Source organism: Triticum aestivum, chromosome 4D (assembly GCF_018294505.1).
Source record: "Triticum aestivum cultivar Chinese Spring chromosome 4D, IWGSC CS RefSeq v2.1, whole genome shotgun sequence".
Classification (NCBI taxonomy): domain Eukaryota; kingdom Viridiplantae; phylum Streptophyta; class Magnoliopsida; order Poales; family Poaceae; genus Triticum; species Triticum aestivum.
The window spans coordinates 288,760,950-288,784,720 of NC_057805.1; the positions used below are offsets into that span (position 1 = coordinate 288,760,950).

Below are 23,771 nucleotides of genomic sequence, written 5' to 3' on the forward strand. Positions count from 1 at the left end.
TGCTATAAAGAAAAGAAATATGATATGACATGGTAGGAAACATTCCACATCAAAAATTCTGTTTTTATCACTTACCTACTCGAGGACGAGTAGGAGTTAAGCTTGGGGATGCTGATACGTCTCCAACGTATCTATAACTTTTTATTATTACATGTTGTTATATTATCAATCTTGGATGTTTTATAATCATTTTATAGTCATTTTATATCATTTTTTGGTAATAACCTATTGGCATAGTGCCAAGTGCCAGTTGCTGTTTTTTCCATGTTTTTTACATCGCAGAAAATCAATACCAGACGGTGTCCAAATGCCAAGAAACTCCACGATGATTTTTTATGGACAGGAGGAACACATTGGGCCCTGGCTGCGCCTGGGGGTGCCCCGAGGGAGGCACAACCTACCATGGCCCGCTAGGAGGCCCAGGCGCGCCCTGGTGGGTTGTGCCCACCTCGGGTGCCTCCCGGACCGCGTCTTTGCTCTATAAATACCACAATATTCCAGAAACCCTAGAAGCATCGACGAAATATTCATCCAGCCGCCGCAGAGTCCAGAACCACCAGAGCCAATCTAGACACCATCTCGGATGGGGTTCACCACTTCCATTGGTGCCTCTCCGATGATGTGTGGGTAGTTCTTTGTAGACCTTCGGGTCCATAGTTAGTTGCTAGATGGATTCATCTCCCTCTCTCTGAATTCTCAATACAATGGTCTCTTGGAGATCCATATGATGTAACTCTTCCGCGGTGTTTGTTGGGATCGATGAACTTTGAGTTTATGATCATATCTATCTTTTTATATCCATGAAAGTTATTTGAGTTTCTTTGATCTCTTATATGCATGATTACTTGTAGCCTCTTATTTCTTCTCTGATATTTGGAGTTTGTTTGTCCAACTTGATCTATATATCTTGCAATGGGAAGAGGTGCCCGGTCGTGGGTTCGATCTTACGGTGCTTGATCCCAGTGACAAAAAGGGAACCGACACATATGTATCGTTGCTACTAAGGATAAAACGATGGGGTCTATCTCTACATAGATAGATGTTGTCTACATCATGTCATTGTTCTTATTGCATTACTCCGTTTTTCCATGAACTTAATACACTAGATGCATCCTGGATAGCGGTCGATGTGTGAATTAATAGTAGTAGATGCAGGCAGGAGTCGGTCTACTAATCTTGGATGTGATGCCTATATAATGATCATTGCCTGGATATCGTCATAATTATTTGAAGTTCTATCAATTGCCCAACAATAATTTGTTTACCCGGTGTTTGCTATTTTTCTCGAGAGAAGCCACTAGTGAAACCTACGGCCCCCGGGTCTTATTTCTCATATATTTGCTTTGCAATCTATTTTATTTGCACTTTTTATTCAGATCTATTAAACCAAAAATACAAAAATACTTTACTACACTTTATTTTATTTGCGATCTATTTATTCAATGTATTACAACTTTCTCCCATCATCACGCAATTTCTGGCGCCGTACCCCGAAAGGGATTGACAACCCCTTTAACACGTCGGGTTGCGAGGTGTTGTTATTTGTGTGTGATAACCCACAAGTATAGGGGATTGCAAATGTTTTCGAGGGTAAAGTATTTAACCCAAATTTATAGATTCGACAAGGGGAGCCAAAGAATATTTGAAGGTATTAGCAGCTGAGTTGTCAATTCAACCACACCTGGAGATTAATTATCTGCAGCAAGTAATCAATAGCATAGTAATAAGATAGTTTTGAAAGTAGTGACAGCAGCAACAGTAGCAGTAACAGTAATAACAGTAATTTGTAGCAAGTGTAACGGTGATGATAGCAGTAGTAACTTAGCAGAAACAATATAGGATAAATTTGTAGGCATTGGATCGGTGACTTGTTGGATGATATTCATCATGAGACAGTTATAACCTAGGGTGATACGGCACTAGCTCCAGTTCATCGATATAATGTAGGCATGTATTTCATAAATAGTCATATGTGCTTTATTAAAAGAACTTGCATGACATCTTTTGTCCTACCCTCCCGTGGCAGCGGGGTCCATATTGGAAACTAAGGGATATTAAGGCCTCCTTTTAATAGAGAACCGGAACAAAGCATTAACACATAGTAAATACATGAACTCCTCAAACAACGGTCATCACCAAGAGTGGGCCCGGTTGTTTTCACTCCGGGGTTGTCGGATCATAACCGTAGTACGTGACTATAACTTGCAAGATCGGATCTAAAACATGGATATAATGATGAATTCATAAATGGTTCAGATCTGAGTTCATGGCACCCGGGCCCAAAGTGACAAGCATTAAGCATGGCAAAGTCATAGCAACATCAATCTAAGAACATTGTGGATACTAGGGATCAGGCCCTAACAAAACTAACTCGATTACATGATGAATCTCATCCAACTCCTCATCGACCAGCGAGCCTACGAAGGAATTACTCACTCCCGGTGGGGTGCATCATGGAATTGGCGATGGAGATGGGTTGGTGATGAAGAAGAACGAAGACCCCACTCTTCGGAGCCCCAAACGGACTCCCGATCTGCCCTCCCGAGGAAGAACAGGGCTTAGCGGCGGCTCCGTCTCGTGGATCGCGATAATTCTTTCTCCCTAATTTTTTCTGGAAATATGTGATATTATAGTATCAGGTGGTCGTTAGCCGGGCGACCAGGTGGGTACAACCCACCTAGGTGCGCCAGGAGAGGGGGCGTGCCAGGAGAGGGGGCGTGCCCTGGTGGGTTGTGCCCACCCAGGTGCCCCTCTGCGGCAGGTCTTGTCTCCAGAAATTCTTATTATTGATATAAGAAATCCTCCCAAAGTTTCGTTCCATTCCGCGAACTTTTATTTCTGCACAAAAACAACACCATGGTAGTTCTGTTGAAAACAGCTTCAGTCTGGGGTTAGTTTCATTCAAATCATGCAAATTAGAGTGCAAAACAAGAGGAAAAGCGTGAGAAAAAGTAGATATGTTGGAGACATATCAACTCCCCCAAGCTTAAACCTTTGCTTGTCCTCAAGCAATTCAGTTGATAAACTGAAAGTGAGAAAGAAAAACTTTTACGAACTCTTCTGCTCTTGTTTGCATAAATAAGCTTAAACAGCACCCAGGTTTTCAGCCAACGTTATAACTAACCATGTCGACAGTAACTCTTAAATATTATAATGACTCATATCAATGACATAATCAGCTAGCGAGCAATAATAAGATATCTCAAACAGAAACACGTTCTGAAAACAACCATAATATAATATGATAATAGTGGTATCTCGCTAGCCCTTTCTGAGACCGCAAAACATAAATGCAGAGCACCTCGAAGCGACTGATTTCCAATTCTTCTTTGCTAGCGCTTGACTCCTGTGGAATTCCATTAAAAGGCTTAAAAGAAAGCCTTTTATTTGGTTTTTGAGATACTAGTTATTCAAGTAGCGACTAAACACTGTAATTCATGGTAGAAAAGATCCAGTCATGATGCACCCAACATTAGCTACACACAATGCATAAATCATGATAGTTGTGCTCTACTCAGTTTCTGGCGCTTGTTTTAGAAGGTGGTGACACAACATAAAAGTAAATAGAAAGTCCCTTCGCAGAGGGAAGCACTGATTTGCAGAGGTGCAAGAGCTCAGTTTTTAAAACAGAGATAAATGATATTTTGAGACATGCACCCTTCTCATTCACTTCACGACCATCAGTTATCAACATCTTCCATGCTAAGCACGCTAGTGGCGGTTCCCAAGCGATAAAAGTAAAGGTTTTGACTCCGTTGGGAGTTTTTGTTTGAATATTTCAGAGAAGAACTCTTTTTCATGTTTGCAGTTTGGGACTGGGCATCCCTATTACCGCCCATTTTTTCGTGCGATGGCGAGTGAATAAACACTTGACCTGAGAATAACCCGCTTAGCACGGAAGATATCGACCACCTCATGTCATTCCATGAACGATCCAGGCACACAAAAAGGATAATTCTTTAGAAGTTTTTAGAAGTGGCACATGCAAATTTACTTAGGACGGCAGTGTAATACCATGGATAGGTAGTTATGGTGGACTCATCTGGAATAACTTTGGGTTCAAGGTTTTTGATGTACAAGTAGAATTCCCACTTAGTACAGGCGAAGGCTAGCAATTTAGATTGAGAAGCGGCTAGCTAGAGAGCAACAACGATCATAACCATGCATTATGCATAAGTAACATTGGACACTAGCATGAGTAGGATATGAACACCATGAACATAAATATTATAGAGGCTATGTTGGTTTTGATTCAACTACATGCATGAACATGTACCAAGTCAAGCCACTCGAACATTCAGAGGAGGATACCATATCATCATACTACATCACAATCATTTTATCACTATGTTGATATCCAAGATAAATCATTATCAACTCCCAGCTACTTATACATGGCATGAGAAACTATAATCTCTAATTGTCATTGCAAACATGTTTAATCATAATGGGATGAAGCCTGGATACTAGGTTTAACATATTTACACAAACAAAACAAGTCGAGTTCATACCAGTTTCTCTTTGCCACGGCCAGTTCATCGAATGTCATCATTATTGCCTTTCACTTGCACGACCGAATGATATGAAAATAATAATAGTGCAAGAGTGCCGTGGACTAAGCTGGAATCTGCAAACATTTTATTCAACAGGAGAAAGACAAGGTAAAATGGGCTCTTTATTAGTTCAACAATTATTCATATGAGAGCCACTCAACATTTCCATCGTGGTCTTCTCCTCGGTACAACTCGAATAAAAAGAAAAGAAATTCAGAGAAACACACTGAAATATTTTTGGAGTTTTTGGTTTTCATCAATCAAGCAAATAGAAAGCAAGAACGAGAAAAACTATTTACACGGGAAAGCTCCCAACAAGAAAAAGAAGAACAAGGACATCTTTTTGGGTTTTCTTTTTAACACTACTACTAAGCAGGCATAGAAAGTGAATTACTACAACTAAATTTTCTTTTGGTTTTTCTAAAGTTTTTAAAACACACAAGAAAAAAGCAAGAAAATAAATCTAAGCATGGATAATACAATGAAAAAGTGTGAGCACCGACAAATGGAATAAGTGGACATGAATGTAAAGTCGGTGGAAACACGTACTCCCCCAAGCTTAGGCTTTTGGCCTCAGTTGGTAATCGATCAGTAGCCTAGAGGATAGTAGGGATTCTGAGGAGCGAGCATCCACTCATCCCACTACTGAGGTGCCTGGTGTGCTGCCTCAGCAGCAGCCTGAGCGTTCCGGTAGGCGATGACGTCTGCAGGCATAATCCTATATCCGCCCCTAGCAACAGAATCAAACAAAGTAGGAGCATGCAATGGAATAACATCACGAGTCCTCACACTAAAAACCAGGTTATACGGAATAGGGATGTGAGGGGATCCGATATCAGTAAAATGGTGGTGATCCATGGCTGCATGGTCTAGGTAAACCGTGGTAAGAGGGAAATCATGGGGGCGTATCTCAACCTTGAAGTGAGCCGCCAACCGAGTAGCAAAAATCCCACCATGTATTTTACCCTGGGATTTATTAAGGTGCAAGTGACGAGCCACAATAGCTCCCAAGCTATACGTGTTGTCGCCCTCAATTGCACGACGTAAAACAACAAGGTCCGGTGAACTAAGTGCAGCCACCTTCTCCCTAGCAAGCAAGCATTTGGTAATAAAAAGTGCAAAGTAACGAACAGCCGGGAAATGTAAGTCATGATGGCCGACACTCTTCTCTCACCCCCACTGTAAAAGTGCGACAAAAATCCTCAAACTCGGTCGGCCTAGGCTCAGCCAAGCTCCCATCAGACGGGATCATGCATATGTCACAAAATTCAGTAAGCGGTATCTGATGGTTTTCAGCATATAAATCAAAGCTCACTTCAGGAGAATTATTTCTAGGCAAGAAAGTAAAGCTTTGAACAAAGACATTCGTGAGGATTTGGTGCTGGTCACACTCATCTGCGATGAAGTCGGTGAGACCGGCATTGGCAATGAATTGCATGAACTCTTCATGAATTCCAGCCTCTTGCAGGAACGGGATGTGTGGCCATTCGCACGGCCGTACCTCCGCTAACCTCCGAGGGTGGAGATCATTGTCAGAAGACTCCCCAATGACCCATGGAGTTCTTCTTTGAACCAAACTTCCTGAAGATATTCATGTCCACGTACAATTTTTCCTATGAACAAAAATCTGAATTTTTAGCTCACAAAATTTTCTCAACAAAACTTCACAAAATTGATAGCAACTACTCATAGGGATACATAGAGGTCATAGCAAGCATTCAAACTACTTAGAACACTAAGAATTCAACATGCAAGCACATCTATAGCAGCATCAAGAGTAGCTAATTATTCAAAGTATAAACCACTAAAACAAAAACTAATTGGACAAATGGTGGAGTCACATACCAAGCAACAATCCCCCGAAACAGTTTCGAAAACGAAGCTTCGAGCAAAGAGATTCAAATCCGCGGGTTTGAGCTCAAGTACATGGGAGAGAGAGCAATGGGGATTTTTTTCTGGAGGTGACTGATGATGTGGGCTAAAGAGATAAGAGAGGGGGCCCACGTGGGGACCACAACCCACCAGGGCGCGCCAGGGGGTCCTGGCGCGCCCAGGTGGGTTGTGCCCACCTGGTGCACCTCCCTCTGGTATTATTTGCACCAAAAATTCATAAATATTCAGAAAAAATTCATGTTTAATTTTCAGGGCATTCTGAGAACTTTTATTTTTGGGTCATTTTTTATTGCATGGAAAGTTAAGAAAACAGACAAACACATGGCATTTTATTTTATTTAACTTGTAAAAACAGAGAATAAAAAGTAAGGACAGAAGGTAGTGCTTACTAAATTCATCAACTTCATACCGCTCAAAAATGATTCATTAATAAGGTTGATCAGGTCTTATTAACAACCACTTTTGATTAGCATGAAACCGAAGAACCTTCGAAATCACTAAGTTACCTCAATGGGGATATGCATTTCCCCAACAATAAGCATTTCATATTTCTTTTTGGCAGTAGGTAGAGGTATTTGAAAACTTCCAATAGTGATTGTCGGAGATTTTTCAATAACATTAATACCATTCACTTGGAATTGTTTCTTCGGAAAGTGCACCATATGCTCATTGCCATTAATATGAAAGTGACCTTGCTTTTATTGCAATCAATAACAGCCCCTGCAGTATTTAAAAAGGGTCTACCAAGGATAATCGACATGTTGTCGTCCTCGGGCATCTCAAGTATAACAAAGTCAGTCAAAATAGTAACATTAGCAACAACAACGGGCACATCCTCACAGGTACTGACAGGTATGGCAGTTGATTTGTCAGCCATTTGCAAAGATATTTCAGTAGGTGTGAGTTTATTCAAGTCAAGTCTTTTATATAAAGAGAAAGGCATAACACTAACACCAGCTCCTAAATCACAGAAAGCATTTTTCACATAATTCTTTTTGATGGAGCAAGGTATAGTTGGTATTCCCGGATCTCCAAGTTTTTTAGGTACTCCATCTTTGAAAGTATAATTAGCAAGCATAGTGGAGACTTCAGCTTCCGGTATTTTTCTCTTATTTGTGATGATATCTTTCATGTACTTTGCATAAGGAGGCATCTTCAAGATATCAGTCAAGCAAGTACGCAAAAAGACTGGCCTCAGCATTTCAGCAAAGCTTTCAAATTCTTCATCATCATTCTCTTTAGTTGACTTGGGTTGAAAAGGCATAGGTTTTTGAACCCATGGTTCTCTTTCTTTACCGTGTTTTCTAGCAACAAAGTCTCTTTTATCATACCTTTTATTCTTAGGTTGTGGGTTATCAAGATCAATAGGTGGTTCTATCTCAATATCATTATCTGGTTCTTTATCATTGTTTGAGTGTCTTCATGAACCTCGTCATTATCTTTTTCACTATCCCTAGGTGAATGTTCATTACCAGATTGAGTTTCAACATCAGAGATAGAAATTTCATTATCATTATCAGGAGGTTTTTCTATTTCAGGTTCACTAGAAGTATGCAAAGTCCTATCATTTTTCTTTTTCTTTTTAGAAGGACTAGGTGCACTAGTGTTATTTCTTTTTGAATCTTGTTCAAATTCTTTTTGGGTGTCCTTCAGGATAAAGTGGTTCCTGAGTCATTTTACCTCCTCTAGTTGCAACTCTAACAGCAAAGTCATGCATATTATTATTCATTTCATCAAGCAATTCTCTTTGAGATTTAGCAACTTGTTCTAGCTGAGTTTGAACCATAGAAGCATGTTTTCCAACACCTCTAACATCATTTGAGATTCTAAATAACAAGTCACTCAAGCGAGCAATCATATCAGAATTGTATTTCGATTGTTTCATAACATTTGCATTGAAGTGATCTTGTTTTCTAACATAGTTTTCAAACTCATAAAGGCATTGACTAGGATGCATATTGTGAGGATTGTCATTATCATTAAACTTCATAAGAGAATTTACCTCTACCACCTTAGGCAGTGGTGGTGAATTAAGCCCATGTATTTCTTCAATAGGAGGTAAATTTTTAACATCCTCAGCTTTAATACCTTTTTCCTTCATAGATTTCTTTGCCTCTTGCATATCTTCAGGACTGAGATATAATATACCCCTCTTCTTTGGAGTGGGTTTAGGCGGTGGTTCAGGAATAGTCCAATCATCATAATTTTTCAGTATGTTATTCAATAATTCCTCAGCTTGAGCAATAGTTCGTTCCCTGAAAACACAACCAGCACAACTATCTAGGAAATTCCTAGAAGCATCGGTTAGTCCATTATAGAAGATATCAAGTACTTCATTTTTCTTAAGAGGATGATCAGGCAAAGCATTAAGTAACTGGCAAAGCCTCCCCCAAGCTTGTGGGAGACTCTCTTCTTTAGTTTGCACAAAGTTAAATATTTCCTGTAAGGCAGCTTGTTTCTTATGAGCAGGAAAATATTTTTCAGGGAAGTGATAAATCATATCCTGGGGACTACGCACACAATCAGGAGCAAGAGTGTTGTACCAAGCTTTAGCATCACCCTTTAATGAGAAAGGAAATAATTTGAGAATAAAGTAATAGTGAGTTTTCTCATCATGAGTAAAAAGGGTGGCTATATCATTCAAATTAGTAAGATGTGCCACAACAGTTTCAGTTTCATAACTCTGGGTCAGATTCAACCAAAGTGACTAACTCTGGGTCGACAGAGAATTCATAATCCTTATCATCAATAAAGATAGGTGAAGTAGCAAACTTAGGATCACATTTCATTCTAGCATTCAGAAATTTTTCTTTATACTTGTGTAATAATTTCTCTAGATCATCTCTATCATTGCAAGCAAGAATATCTCTAGTTGTTTCTTCACTCATAACATAACCTTCGAGTACCTTAGGCAATTCATATCTAGGAAGGCTAGTTCTAGCAGGTGTTTCAGGAGTTTCAGTTTCAAGCTCATCATCGGATTCAACAACATCATGTTGTATTCCTCTAGCAATTTGTTTATCAAGAAAATCACCAAGTGGCACATCATCATTATCAAGCAAGGTACTAGCATCATCATAAGCATCATTCATAGTAGAAGTAGCATCGTCAATAACTTGCGACATATCAGGATTAATAGCATGTGGTGATGTTGCAAGTTTACTCAAAACACAAGGTGAATCTAAAGCAGAACTGGATGGCAGTTTCTTACCTCCCCTCGTACTTGAGGGAAATATCTTAGTCTTTGGATCCTTCCGATTCTTCGTAGTGATAATATGATAGTAATCCCAAGTGACTCAACAAATATAGCTATGCTCCCCGGCAACGGCGCCAGAAAAGGGTCTTGATAATCCACAAGTATAGGGGATCGCAACAGTTTTCGAGGGTAAAGTATTTAACCCAAATTTATAGATTTGACACAAGGGGAGCCAAAGAATATTTGAAGGTATTAGCAGCTGAGTTGTCAATTCGACCACACCTGTAGATTAATTATCTGCAGTAAGTAATCAGTAGCACAGTAATATGATAGTTTTGAAAATAGTGACAGCAGCAACGGTAGCAGTAACAGTAATAGCAGTAATTTTGTAGCAAGTGTAACAGTGATGATAGCAGTAGTAACTTGGCAGAAACAATATAGGATAAATCCGTAGGCATTGGATCGGTGACTTGTTGGATGATATTCATCATGAGACAGTTATAACCTAGGGCGATACGGCACTAGCTCCAGTTCATCGATATAATGTAGGCATGTATTCCGTAAATAGTCATACGTGCTTTATTAAAAGAACTTGCATGACATCTTTTGTCCTACCCCCGTGGTAGCGGGGTCCATATTGGAAACTAAGGGATATTAAGGCCTCCTTTTAATAAAGAACCGGAACAAAGCATTAACGCATAGTGAATACATGAACTCCTCAAACTACGGTCACACCGAGAGTGGGCCCGGTTGTTGTCACTCCGGGGTTGTCGGATTATAACCGTAGTAGGTGACTGTAGCTTGCAAGATCGGATCTAAAACATGGATATAATGATGAATTCATAAACGGTTCAGATCTGAGTTCATGGCACCCGGGCCGATAGTGACAAGCATTAAGCATGGCAAAGTCACAGCAACATCAATCTAAGAATATAGTGGATACTAGGGATCAGGCCCTAACAAAACTAACTCGATTACATGATGAATCTCATCCAACTCCTCACCGACCAGCGAGCCTACGAAGGAATTACTCACTCCCCGTGGGGAGCATCATGGAATTGGCGATGGAGATGGGTTGGTCATGACGAAGAACGAAGATACCCCACTCTGGAGCCTCAAACGGACTCCAGATCTGCCCTCCCGAGGAAGAATAGGGCTTAGCGGCGGCTCCGTCTCGTGGATCGCGATAATTCTTTCTCCCTAATTTTTTCCTGGAAATATGTGATTTTATAGTATCAGGGGGGTCGTCAGTGGGGCCATCAGGTGGTACAACCCACCTGGGCACGCCAGGAGAGGGGGCGCGCCCTGGTAGGTTGTGCCCATCCAGGTGCCCATCTCCGGCAGGTCTTGGCTCCAGAAATTCTTATTATATAAAAAATCCTCGCAAAGTTTCGTTCCATTCTGAGAACTTTTATTTCTGCACAAAAACAACACCATCATAGTTCTGCTGAAAACAACGTCAGTCCAGGGTTAGTTTCCTTCAAAACATGCAAATTAGAGTCCAAAACAAAAGGAAAAGCGTGAGAAAAAGTAGATACGTTGGAGACGTATCAGTATGAAGGGGCTGTTAATTGATTGGTTCTCCTACTGGTTCGATAACATTGGTTTAATTTCTAAGGGAAATACCTACCGCCGCTGTGCTGCATCATCCATTTCTTTTTGGGAAATACCGACGTAGCTTCAAGCGACACCAGACTCCCGATGATAGTTCTGCCTCTGTGGATCGAGACTAAAGATCGCATGTCAATGATTAGCTTACGTCAACGCTCATTAACGGCTAAACGGCCGTTAACGGAACCTACCGCCAGACGTGGCAGCGGTAGCCTGTGTTATGCTACCGCCAGGGACGGCGACGGTAACCAAAAGGATCAAATCTCGAAATGTTTCCATATCGAGATTAGATCCTACTAAACTACGTGAAAAGCGTCAAAGCATGAAATTTTGCCACCAAAGTGACCTTTCCAAGGCCAAGGCTAGCGATGCGATACTCTTTGGCATTACCTCAGCAGTTACGTCATGCTCCGCTCGAGACCCGTCCAAGCGGTCCCTTTCCGCCAACGGCCGCATCTTCTGTCGGCTGGACCTGCAAGATCTCGTGAGACAACTCGGCCAACCTCACCATCCGTGCTTCCCCCCTTCCCATTTCCCTTTCCTTTCCTTTCCTTCGTTCTCTCCCACTCCCACAGTCGATCGAACCATGGAGAAGCCGTTTTTGTCCGTGTCGACGCGACGAGACTGCCGCTCCAACACCTGGCCCGCGGCCAGCCTCACGCACGGCGGAGCCCGCCACGTCGCCGGCCTCACAGCACACAGTCATCCAGGCATGACAGAAATATCGGACTGAGCTACGCGAGTGAGTGACGAGGCAGAGGCAGCCTCCTCGCTTTCGAACCATCCCTTTCGCGGTTTACTCCGCTTCTCGTGCTTCTTCTCCCACCTTCTTCTTCTTCTTCTTTTTCCGCAAGCAAGCAAGCCGTATATGCACGCATTATCTCTTCTTCTTCTTCTTCTTCTTCTTCTTCTTCTACCTCTTCTTCTCCTTCTCCTTGTAGGTGGCAGCGCCTACCAAGCTCTTTTCCGCCGGTGACCATTCCAGTAGTCCATCACATGGGTCAAGACGAGCGCCAGCATCCAGAGCTGCCGGACATGGAGAAGGAGCTCTCTGCCGACGCGGTAGCCTGCGACCACTGCAGCGGCCCACAGGCGGTGGTGTACTGCCGGGCCGACAGCGCCAGGCTCTGCCTGCCGTGCGACCGCCACGTGCACGCCGCCAACGCGGTCTGCTCCCGCCACCTGCGCGCCCCGCTCTGCGCCGCATGCCGCGCAACCGGGGCCGTCTTCCGCCACGCCGGTCCCGAATTCCTCTGCTCCAACTGCGACTTCGGGAGGAGCCGGGACGCCGAGCTGCCGCTGCACGACCGCTGCACAGTCCAGGGGTACACGGGACGACCCTCCGCGCACGACCTCGCCGCTCTTCTCGGGGTCCCCGACTTCGACAAGCCCTCGGCCGGCAAAGCCGACGACGGTTGGTGGGCCATTTGGGAGGAGCCCCAGGTGTTCAGCCTGGAGGATCTCATCGTGCCCACCACTTCTAGCCATGGCTTCCAGCCCCTCGTCACGCCGTCCTCGCCCAAGGTACATGACATGCTCGCTGTCTGCCAAAATTCTCCAGTTTTCTGCTCTTGCTCTGAATTCTCACACCTAGCTCTAACTCATCTGCAAAAGATCCACAACTCACCCGATGGAAAGACCAACGATGAGGTCATACGGCAGTTACGTGAGCTCGCCGAGGTCGACATGGGCGGCGGTCAGATAACACCTCGTGAGGAGGCAGAGCAAGCTGCTCATCTGTTGCCTTCCAGGACAGAGTCACAGCACACCACTGGAAATGGCGATTTCGGCACAGATAACAGCCATGAGGTTGCAACCATGCCAACCCCTAGTTATGAGGTACGCACTTCAGTCTATCTCACAAATTTCCCCATGCTGGACGGATATAATACTGTGAACCTAACCAGGATAATTTTTTCTCCCACTGCAATTACTCATCAACCAAGAAGAATTTTGGCTCATGTGTTGAGTGTTGACTGAACTTGTATTTAGACAACTTGCGACATATCTATTCAAACGGCAGAGATAATATTCTGCACCATATGTGGCGAACATATTCGCAGCAAGCCTTTACTATTAAGTCATAGCTATATATGTTGATGATAGCATATATTCTTCAGTGTGGTGTCTAATTCTCTGGTATACAGCTAAGAGCATTTCTAACCGATCCCCTACATCTCCTTAGTGGAGTAAATTTGGCTTTTTACTACACTAAGTTTGACCTGCCGATCCCATATACGGCTTAGTGGAGTAAAAAATTTACTCCTTCCCTAAAAATCGGTGTGTCTTCTCCCCGCCTCCTCTTCTCCTCCCGCACCGCCGCCGGCGCACCACCCACCCCCGCCCTCCCCCGCCCTTCCCCGCCCCTCCGATGGCCGGACGTGGTGGCCGCCGATCCCTGCCGCTGATCCGCAGCCCAGATCGGCGCCGCTACGCATGCGGGTCATTCTCCGCGGGCTCTTCATCGAGCCGCCGTTGCCGGTCGCTCGATCCGCCCGGCGCCGCGCCCCTACGCCGGTTCGAAGACTTCCCCGTCTTCCCTCCGCCCCGGCGCCAACGAGGAGCTACCTCAGGGTCCGGCAGCGGCACTAGGGGGCGTGGGTGGACGAAATGATGGATCTGGAGACCCACACCAAACGGTGGCTCGGGACCTTCCACACGGTCGAGCTCGCGGCCATGGAGTACGACCGCTAGCAGGTACGCTTCCACGACGCAGCGGGGAGGCTCAATTTGCCTTGGGCCGCCGACGAGGCCTACATGGAAGAGCTCCGCCCGGAGCACCCGGAGCTCGCGGAGGCAGAGCGGATGATCTTTGCCGACGCCGGTGGCGAGGTTATAGTTATCTCCTCCTCCGACGAGGTCCAAGGCGGCGAGGACGGCGGCGAGGTGGGCGGCGATGACGAAGAGATCGACGTCGGCGAGTGGAGGAGTGTCTTCGCCCGAGGACCCCGACGACGGCACTGGCCCGGACCTGGCTTGCGGCACACCGCACCCGACAAGGAAGGATTGGCTCGACCTCCACTTCGACCGAAAGTAGTTTAGGTGCTGTAGTTTAGTTTAAACTTATGTTTTTATGTTCAGTTGTGTAAAACTATCTATGTTTATGCTTGAATGCATGCTACTTTTGGTTCAAATTGCTTTGAATTTGATCAAATTGAAGTTTACTCTGTTAAGTTTAGGTGATCGGCTAGAAACGGCCAAAAATTAGTGGACTATATATACTCCACTAAGGGTTTTAGTCCCTTAACTTTTAGGGGATCGGCCAGAGATGGCCTAAAGGTTCTTAAAGATATACAGAAAACCAATATAAACCGGCGGTGGTTGTTATTTTCTTTCACACATAGTCCTAGCTTACTTGATGATCCATGGCAGAACGGCGGATGGAACAATAACGATTATCATGCCCTAAATGGTGCCTGCAAGACCGAGCACGAACAAGAGCAGGCTCCAGCAAGCTCAGCTGAAGCATGCTTGTCATCGTTTGTTCAGATGTCAGAACTTTGCCCCAGCATGAGCAATGGTAGCATGATGGACGATGGCCAGCAGGCAAATCCTGGTACTGGCATGCCAATGCAAGCTTTCCCCAAAAGAAGTGGCTTTGATGTTGTTGCTGGCCCTGACCGCGACATTGTCATTTCCCGCTATAAAGAAAAGAGGAGGACAAGAAGGTGAGCTTAGCACATGTTTTGCATGTGAAATTTCTTCCCGAGTATCGGATTGGGTGCATTCAATGTTGATATCGCGTGCATAACCGTATTTCATTTCGCAGATTCGACAAACAGGTGCGATATGAGTCCCGCAAAGCTCGTGCAGACAGCAGGTTGAGGATCAAGGGGCGTTTTGCAAAGGCAAAACAGAGTTAAGCCTTGACTTTGCAGTATATTTTGCATCTTGGACAGAAGGAATAACACTAATTAGGAGTGAGTGCAGATGATACATAAGGCGTGAACATTTTGTTTGCCTTCAGTTCGGCAGATGGTAGTTCATGTACAATCTGAATAATGTATGTTGCCAACATATGGGCTATATTAATGTTTTGAGGGGAGTTGTTCTTAGTCCAACCCTTGTATATAGTTTCCATCTATGAACTCTGTAAAAGTACTACAGGCAAGTGAGAGTGACAGTATGCCATTTTTGCATGGTTTAGTGAATTTTGTCTCACCATTGGGTTTTGTTGAGTAAATCATTTTCATGAGTAGTGTATAGTAGTTACCAAATCCTTGGAGCAATTGCTGATGGACGTATTGTATTTTCACTGATCTACGGTTTGTCGAAATTGGAGAAAAAAATTCTGTACTAAAACACAGGTCTTGATATACCAGGAATTATCTAAGGATCATAGAAATTGTGAATCATCTTGATCTACAGATGGTAGCCCCTATTCCAGCATACTCGATAAGAAATGTTGGCGCCGGCCCGGCCGCACGTAGCTCCTCTCTGCTACCTTGGCCTCTCTCCTCGTCCTTGTTGCCGCGACCCGTGGCTGGAGAGGCGTCCAAGATCCTACCGGAGTTCAAGCCTTCACCCCCACTACACCACGGTAGTTAATTGAAGGCATTTTTGTAAGGGCATTTTGTAAACGCCTCAAAATCATGCTTTAAGGTGGCATTATATGAAAACGCCTCGGATTGATGCAGCTTTGAAGGCATTACAGGAAAACGCCTCGGATTGATGGAGCTTTGGAGGCATTATGGGAAAACGCCTTGGATTGATGCAGCTTTGAAGGCATTATAGGAAAACGCCTCAGATTGATGTAAGCTTTGGAGGCGTTTTTCAGCAATGCCTTAGATTGATAGAGATTTTGAGGCGATTTTGGAAAATGCCTCCTAATGTTGCAGGGAAGGTAGGTTGACTATCGAGCTGTTGCAGCGCGGTGGCGCACAGAGACCTTGAACGGCGCGGCAGGATGGTCGCTTAGACTTGAAGATGCTGCAAGGCTCCTGCGAATCAAAGATTTTGTTTGCAACGATCCAACGATAGCAAGGCTCCTGCGAATCAAAGATTTTGTTTGCAACGATCCAACGATAGCAAGGCTCCTGCGAATCAAAGATTTAAGCCTTGGGCCGGGAAGAAGATACAGACGAAGACGACGGCTCGCCAGAGTCCTTCTCGTTTGAGAAAAATACAATACAACCGCTGCCGAAAGCTAGCCCGAATCACCCACCGTTTGCTTCTCGTTAGAGCAATACAGGACAACCTCTGACGAAGGCTCGCCAGAGTCGCCCACGCTTCTCATTTAGAGAAAATACAGCCGCCGATGATGACTCATCAGAGTTGCCCTTCTGCTTCTCGTTAGTTGGCGGAAACAAAATATCTTAGGCGGAATAGTCGGAGCTGATGAAGTTTCTCGAAGGGCCATAGGCCGATCTTTATTAGATAGAAGAGAGGGTACAACCGAACTGCCAATAGTCTAGGCGATCTAGAGCCGATGGCTCACTCAAGACAAAACAGCCGGAGTTGACGTAGTTTCATCAGTAGATGTATTTGACGGTGTTCTGGACTAGGGGGTACTCACCACGTCGTCTCCCGATCAGTTGGATTGGGCCAAAGGCCCCCGTGGCCGTTTACTCATGGGCCAGTTCGGATAGCCGATGACATATACGAGGAAGATTTCACAAGACTTGGTGATCAAGACAAGGACTCCTCTCCACCGACGTATTCGACTAGGACTCTTGTTATCCTAGGCCTCTGGTATGTTATATAATCCGAGGCCAGACTAGTTGATAGATTATGATATTACTCATCTTACCTCTATGGTTTAGACCACAACATATGATCTCGAGGTAGATCAACTCTTGTAATTCTCATATTCATCAAGATCAATCAAACAGGAAGTAGGGTATTGCCTCCATTAAGAGGGCCCGAACCTAGGTAAACACCGTGTCCCTTGTTTTCTGTTACCCATCGATCCTAGATTCACAACTTGGGACCTCCTACCCGAGATCCGCCGGTTTTGACACCGATATTGGTGATTTCATTGAGACTTTCGTTGTGTGGTCGGCAAAGGATCGATTGCTCGTCTGCAGATTAACTGCGACATCGGCATCTTCATCACCGGCTCGACTGGTCACCTCGGCTTGACCGAGGACTGTGCCCTGCCTCCAATAGTCATGTTCGGACGAGGGCCTTCATCAACATCAACTCCGATCTCTATCATGATCATGGAGGAATTATCCTCGGAGCTCGGGGGCTCAACGCCAACATTGCCCCCGGGCAACCGTGCTGTTTTTCCGGACAACGAACTTTTATCCGCTACCGCCACCTCCTTGAGCATCTCTTTGACGATTTCTTCGGTAGAATTGTGCAGAATTAAGTCTACAACAGCCATGCAAAATTTCGTCGAGTTCCGATGGAGGAATCTCTAGCAATCTACGATATACCGGAGCCATGTCAAATCTGGACGGGAATCCGGACGAGTTTAGGGCGTGGTCTCCAGAGCCTAGCTCAAAGGTCCTTTGGAAGATCCAACCGTTCATCTGCTGCGGAACTCCCATATCTACCACCCCTCCGAATTTCAGCTCAATCTGACGGTTCAAACTCCGGGAACCTTCCGACGAGTGGACCACTTTTTCAGATCTGTTTTCTGCGCGAGAACGAATCCGACCCGAGTTCATCTTTTTTATGAACGCGATTTCGGACATCCTTTTTGAAGTAAGTTTTGTATGGGGTATTGTGTTTTGTTCCCAAACACATCCCACTAATTTTAAGGTCTCTTCCAATATGATCTTTACCATCGCGCCGGTGTCAAACCAGCCCGTAAACGTTGCTCCACGGCTACTGGCCTGCGCTAGACACGTAGTCGCTTTGTTGAGCCGATCTCAACTTCTTCGGATCATCATCTGGGCAAGCCGAACAAGAGTTCGGCATCGCGAAGGATAAATCATCAACAACATCGCTGCCCCACGGATTACACGGAGCGGTCACACCGGCATCGCTGCACGGTCACTTCATCAAGCCGGCATTGACCGCGTCACAAGTTACGACATGCGCCGGCATGGCCGCACTGTTGCTTTTTAAGCCGATGTCCATCACGCTGAACTACTTCAACATCTCGGCTGACATGGCAGCTGCAACGTCTCCTTACCGACCTGCTCTGTCACCTCAGCTTGACCGGGGGCTTCGCCTCGGCGAGCCAACCTTTGCCAGCATCGTCATACCGTCGCTTCATCGACCATCAGGCAATGGGTGCGCAGATCGATTCCCAATTTTGGGAGTCACTTTTCTTCGGACTGCTACAACAAACAAACCAGGTGCTGTTAATCCTGGCAATTTTTGCTTGTTTGGGTTTATTTTTCCCAAGGAATTATTACTCTGGTTTGTTCCATCATTTATACACAGGTCTATCAAATGGTGGCCGCATTAACGACGGTCGCGTGGTGGTTCGGTCAGTTTCCGTACATAGTTCGGCGAACGCCGCATCCGGAATTCGGACCGACCTGTGAATTCAGACTTTGTCACGCCTTTAACGCATCACGCCGACGCCCTGCATGGACATTGACTTCGGCGCCAGGCCACTTATCTTTAAATAGATTATTTTGCGTAAATTAATTACACGAGGATTTTTATATATTTATATTATTATTGTTGGCCTGCACTATTTTACATGTGTAGGTAATGGACTTCGACTGCGTCACGTGGTCTCTTCGGCAAGCCGACGCCGTCGTCCCAATGGGCGTAAATCAGCTCGCGAGATCACCTTGTTGGTCGTGTTGCCATACCAACGTGTTTGGTTGCCTCGGGGACTTCAGCATCGCCGAAAGAGCTCTACCTCATCGAGTGTTCGGCGCACAGGCCATATTTCCTTTATTACTCACTTTGCATAAATTATTTATTATGCACCATTTTTTTAATTTATTATCATTACTATTATCCTCGGTTTGCACTATTTTTTGCGCACAGGCAAATGATCCGGGTCGGGCAGTGTTGTCAGCTCGGCTGGACGGGGGGCTTCGTCAACACTTCATTAACCCACGTCGGGGACTTCAGCGTCACTCTGCCGGCCTGCATTGGCCATGCTATGTCACCACTTCGGAGTGCCGAGCTCTTCGCTCCGCCACCTCACGACCGGCTTGGGGAATGGAACCTTGTCCCACATCAAGCTCGGACCGCGTCATCAATGCCGAACACATTAACCAGCTAAGTCGCTTCCATGCTCGAAAACTTTCAGTTTTAAATTTTGTTCGGTTCGACCAAGCATTATACTTTTTTGGCAAAAAGTCGTTTATGAAAAACTTCCTTGTCAAAACTTTGTTTGTGACACACAAATTCAAACACCCCATCTATTTAGGGGCTTCCTTTATGAAGCCTTTCCTCTTGCATATGATTATACTTGTATGGCTTCGTTCCTTGTTCGTGTATTACGCCACAATATGCACCATGTTGACTTAAGTGTTTCGCAAGCTGGGTTGCCTGGCTCCTGTGCTTACCCCTACGTTCCCGATTGTTCGGCTAGGGAGTAAAGGGAGCACCTCTGCGATTGTCACGATCGAGTCATCTGAGCTCGGACCTCAGACTGGGTGAAGCCGAAAGCTAGCGCTCTTATTGTTTTCAATTATGATCGGCACACAACGGAACTCATGAATACAAAAATTCTATTGCACAAGTCTCATAGTAACAATGAGCAACCGAAGAAAGGTATCGGTGGAGGTACTATTTTCTTCGAAGATGCTTCTTACACTTTGTTAGTAATATAGCATAAGTTCCCTGAGCGCGCTTTGTCTATTACAGCCTTATGGCCTGATTGCCTGGTTATCGGAAACACCGTCGATATTCTCGACAGGTGGAGTACATAGCACTTTTCGGCCCTTAGCCAAAGAGGGAGAAGCCGACGGTTGGTTAAGACGCGTTTAAAGTTCGGGTGAACACAGATATGATATAAGTACTTCAGTACATACAATCATTATACATAAAATTCTTTTACCCAAGTCACTTTTGGGCTCTTAAAATTTATATGAGTTGTTTTATAGTAAATGTGTTTTTTTCTTGGTCGTTGCAAAGTCTTTTTCTACCGCTCCTTTTTCGACTCGAGTGTATGGTCAATAGCCGGATAGCCTGTCTTCTCTCTAAAAGCCGCTCGAGTTTAGTTTGTTAAACTAGCCACGGAGAAGCACTCCGCCTTCGGGATAAGGAGATTGAAGCCGTCGGCTGACCCGCTTGAAGTCTTGAGATCAGATGTGTCATATTAATGCACGACAGAAACACAAAAAATTTAAGACCAATTTTCGGATTGGCACCGAACACTTGATCTAGTTCGGACATCAAGTTTTTAATGAACTTTTTTTTTGGTTTTCGAAGCCTATGGCACTTTTAAACTATTTGTGTGTTTCCAGCATAAGTCTCATAGTGCAACGCCCGACACCTTTAGAGATTCGGCAAAAACATTCTCGGATATTGCTATATATGCATTGGTTTCGAATTGTGTCTTCGGTCAATAGTTGGGTTGCCCGGCTCCTGTACTTGCCTCCTACGTTCCGCTTTGTTCGGCTAGGTGTGCAAAGGGAGAACCACTGCGAGTGTGCTTCCAGCTCGCATGGTTAAGCACCTCAGTGGAGAAAGCCGAAAACTGACTATCACAATAAGCGTAAACTGGTCAGCAATCCGATGACTGTGTTAAATGACGGGCCATTCATAACATTGGCCGAAGTGTTTACGGCTTGACCTCGGCTGTCGCCGAACACTAACCGGGGGCTAGTAACTGGCCTCCCAACTTTAAGCTCCTATGACTAAGTGAAAGTTATAAAGCACACATATCTGATTGCCTTGTTTCCGCTAACACAACCACCTCCGGGCACCGAGACGTCGGCTAAGGGTTGTTTTGTTATTGCGGAAACACCCTGCGTAGCATCTACAAAGGGGTGGAAGCCGACGATGGACCACTTTCAAATTATAAACGGTCGCAACGGAGTCAAAATAAACATATATCATCAGCCTTTGTATTCAATATACAAATTGTTGCCTTCCGTAATCATCGTTATAAAGCCATAAATATGCATCAATTTGACTTAAGATTTTGGCCAAGCTGTGCTTACCCCTACGTTCCCGATTGTTCGGCTAGGCGGTAAAGGGAGCACCTCTGTGATTGTTACTACCGGGTCATCCGAGTTAGTACCTCAGACTGGGTGAAGCCGAAAGCTAGCAATCTTAAAGGATCACATTGGTCGGCAACGACCGAAATATTTTTTTTATTCATTAATAACATAGAGTTCGGGAACTTTCCCCGAACTAAATCGTCAATATTTTCCTCCCACATTGATCGTAGGTGAGTTTACATGATCATGATAAGCATGACAACCCAAAAAAAGGAACCGATAGCGGGACTATTTTCTTTGGAAGATGTTTCTTACGTTAAAACGTAATATAACATATCTCTCCGTGTACCTTTGTTTATAAAATCGTATGACCGGATTGCCTTGTTTGCCGTAAAACTTTGCCCTTGTAAAGGATTTATAAAGTAGGACAAACAATCCCCAGCTACTGGCCGAGGAGGTTGAAGCCGATGGTCGGTCAACAAAGTTTTGTACAATACGGATCTGAGCATTAATGATGTAAAGTACTTGGATATATAGAATCATTACACATAAAAATTGCGAGTAAAATCCATTTACTGCAATCCATCTTTTAAACCCCTTGGGGCCTACCTTGGCGAGCTCGGATTTCGACAAGCTCTAAGCTCTTTTAAGAGATCTTTATTCTCTTTCCGAGAAGTTTGTGTTAAACACAACAAAATTTTCTGTCAAACGGATATCGATCCTTAATTCGGCCACCCGTGCCCACATTAAGGCTCGGGGGCTACTGGGCTTTGCGCTTATTATTTACAAATATTAAAGGGGCATATCGATCCCCTGATCTGGTGTTGCCACCCGACCAGTGGCTCAGGGGCTACTGCATTGCCTATTCAATGCAGAAAATTCAAAGTGCTCAGTGTTCGGCATAAACCGAACTATGGACAAGTGCGTCTTCAGACGACAATAAGTACCATAGGGGACTTATCCGGCATCAAGCTGATATATCACGGCGACTTCTCACGACCCTTTCTCAGGGGCCCATCCGCCAATCACTATACCTCTACATGTTACACTGCGTTTCTATTCCTATGTATGCTGCCGAGCTAGGAGTTGATCCTCAGGCCGATTTCACGACCTAAGTCTCAGAAGCTACTAGGATCAACGGTTTCATATTTTCCTTCAGGTGCGTCTCGCATTTTAGGCCGCAGACACCTTGAGGGCTACTGGCAATACATATTGTCAGCAAATAAATTTATACGCATCGGAAATAAAATCCACAAACAATCAGCCCATGACCGAGGTGTTGAGCCACCTCGGAAGCAGTTCGGCATACAGCTCGGATGCGAGTGGCTGGCTCCTTAGAGGGCATTTCCGGCATTAAGCTCAGCTGAAACTTTTCGAGCCAGGGTGATCTATGACACCTCGGATATAGTCCGACGTTGGAGCTTGGACACAGTCCGACGTTGGAGCTTAGAAACATTCCGACGTTGGAGCTCGGAAGCGGTCCGGCGTTGGTGCTCGGCTGCAAAAGATACCTCGAATACAGTCCGGCGTTGGAGCTTGGACGCAAGAGGACACTGCCGCCCGGGAACAACTTCAAACCCGAGGTATGGCATAAAAATAACTAGGCATTGATGAAGGCTGATAACTCAAAGGGGCTCCTCGGATACCCGATGTGTGAACTCTTCGGATTTACTTCAGCGATCCTCAAGATCGAAGATGAGAAGATTTGTTGAACCGGTTTTCAAGACTGACGATCGAAGATGAAGAACAGTTCGAAAGAATCAAGGAACGTCCCCAACTTGAAGACCGGTTCAGGGGGCTATTGACGATGTCCTGGACTAGGGGGTACTCACCACGTCGTCTCCCGATCAGTTGGATTGCGCCGAAGACCCCCGTGGCCGTTTACTCATGGGCCAGTTCGGACAGCCGATGACATATACGAGGAAGATTCCACAAGACTTGGTGATCAAGACAAGGACTCCTCTCCACCGACGTATTCGACTAGGACTCTTGTTATCCTAGGCCTCTGGTATTAGGTAGACGTGATGGTACTTCCACTATTTTGGCATCTTATGGAACCCAATTCGAGATATATAAACTAGATCCTTGTTATTAGAATGATGGTTATATAAGCCGAGGCCAGGCTAGTTGATAGATTATGATATTACTCATCATACCTCTATGGTTTAGACCACAACATATGATCTCGAGGTAGATCAACTCTTGTAATCCTCATATTCATCAAGATCAATCAAGAAGGAAGTAGGGTATGACCTCCATTAAGAGGGCCTGGACCTGGGTAAACACCGTGTCCCTTGTCTCCTGTTACCCATCGATCCTAGATTCACAGCTTGGGACCTCCTACCCGAGATCCGCCGGCTTTGACACCGACAGTATTGCCGCGGCACTGACCGACGATGTGGACGAGAACGACGTCTAATTAGTGACTGCAGTTTAGTCCCATACTGCTTCCTGAGAGAGAATCAGACCTCGTTAAAAGGATGGATTGTG

At 44.9% G+C, this 23,771-nt stretch overlaps 1 protein-coding gene across 1 annotated transcript; it reads left to right on the forward strand.

The window, feature by feature from the left end:
- Window positions 1-11,807: 11,807 nt before the first annotated feature.
- Window positions 11,808-15,417, forward strand: LOC123097493 (zinc finger protein CONSTANS-LIKE 13). Its single transcript, XM_044519257.1, has 4 exons — window positions 11,808-12,777; window positions 12,868-13,092; window positions 14,626-14,921; window positions 15,023-15,417. The coding sequence occupies exons 1-4, from the start codon at window positions 12,250-12,252 to the stop codon at window positions 15,114-15,116; spliced, it is 1,143 nt and encodes a 380-aa protein (XP_044375192.1). The 5' UTR covers window positions 11,808-12,249; the 3' UTR covers window positions 15,117-15,417.
- The last annotated feature ends 8,354 nt before the right edge of the window (window positions 15,418-23,771 follow it).

Bases quoted from the DNA above. Each gene is read 5' to 3' on its own strand.
- LOC123097493 (XM_044519257.1), top strand. From the start codon at position 12,250: ATGGGTCAAGACGAGCGCCAGCATCCAGAGCTGCCGGACATGGAGAAG. The intron at 12,778-12,867 runs GTACATGACATG...CATCTGCAAAAG, and splicing joins TCACGCCGTCCTCGCCCAAG to ATCCACAACTCACCCGATGG. The intron at 14,922-15,022 runs GTGAGCTTAGCA...TTCATTTCGCAG, and splicing joins GAAAAGAGGAGGACAAGAAG to ATTCGACAAACAGGTGCGAT.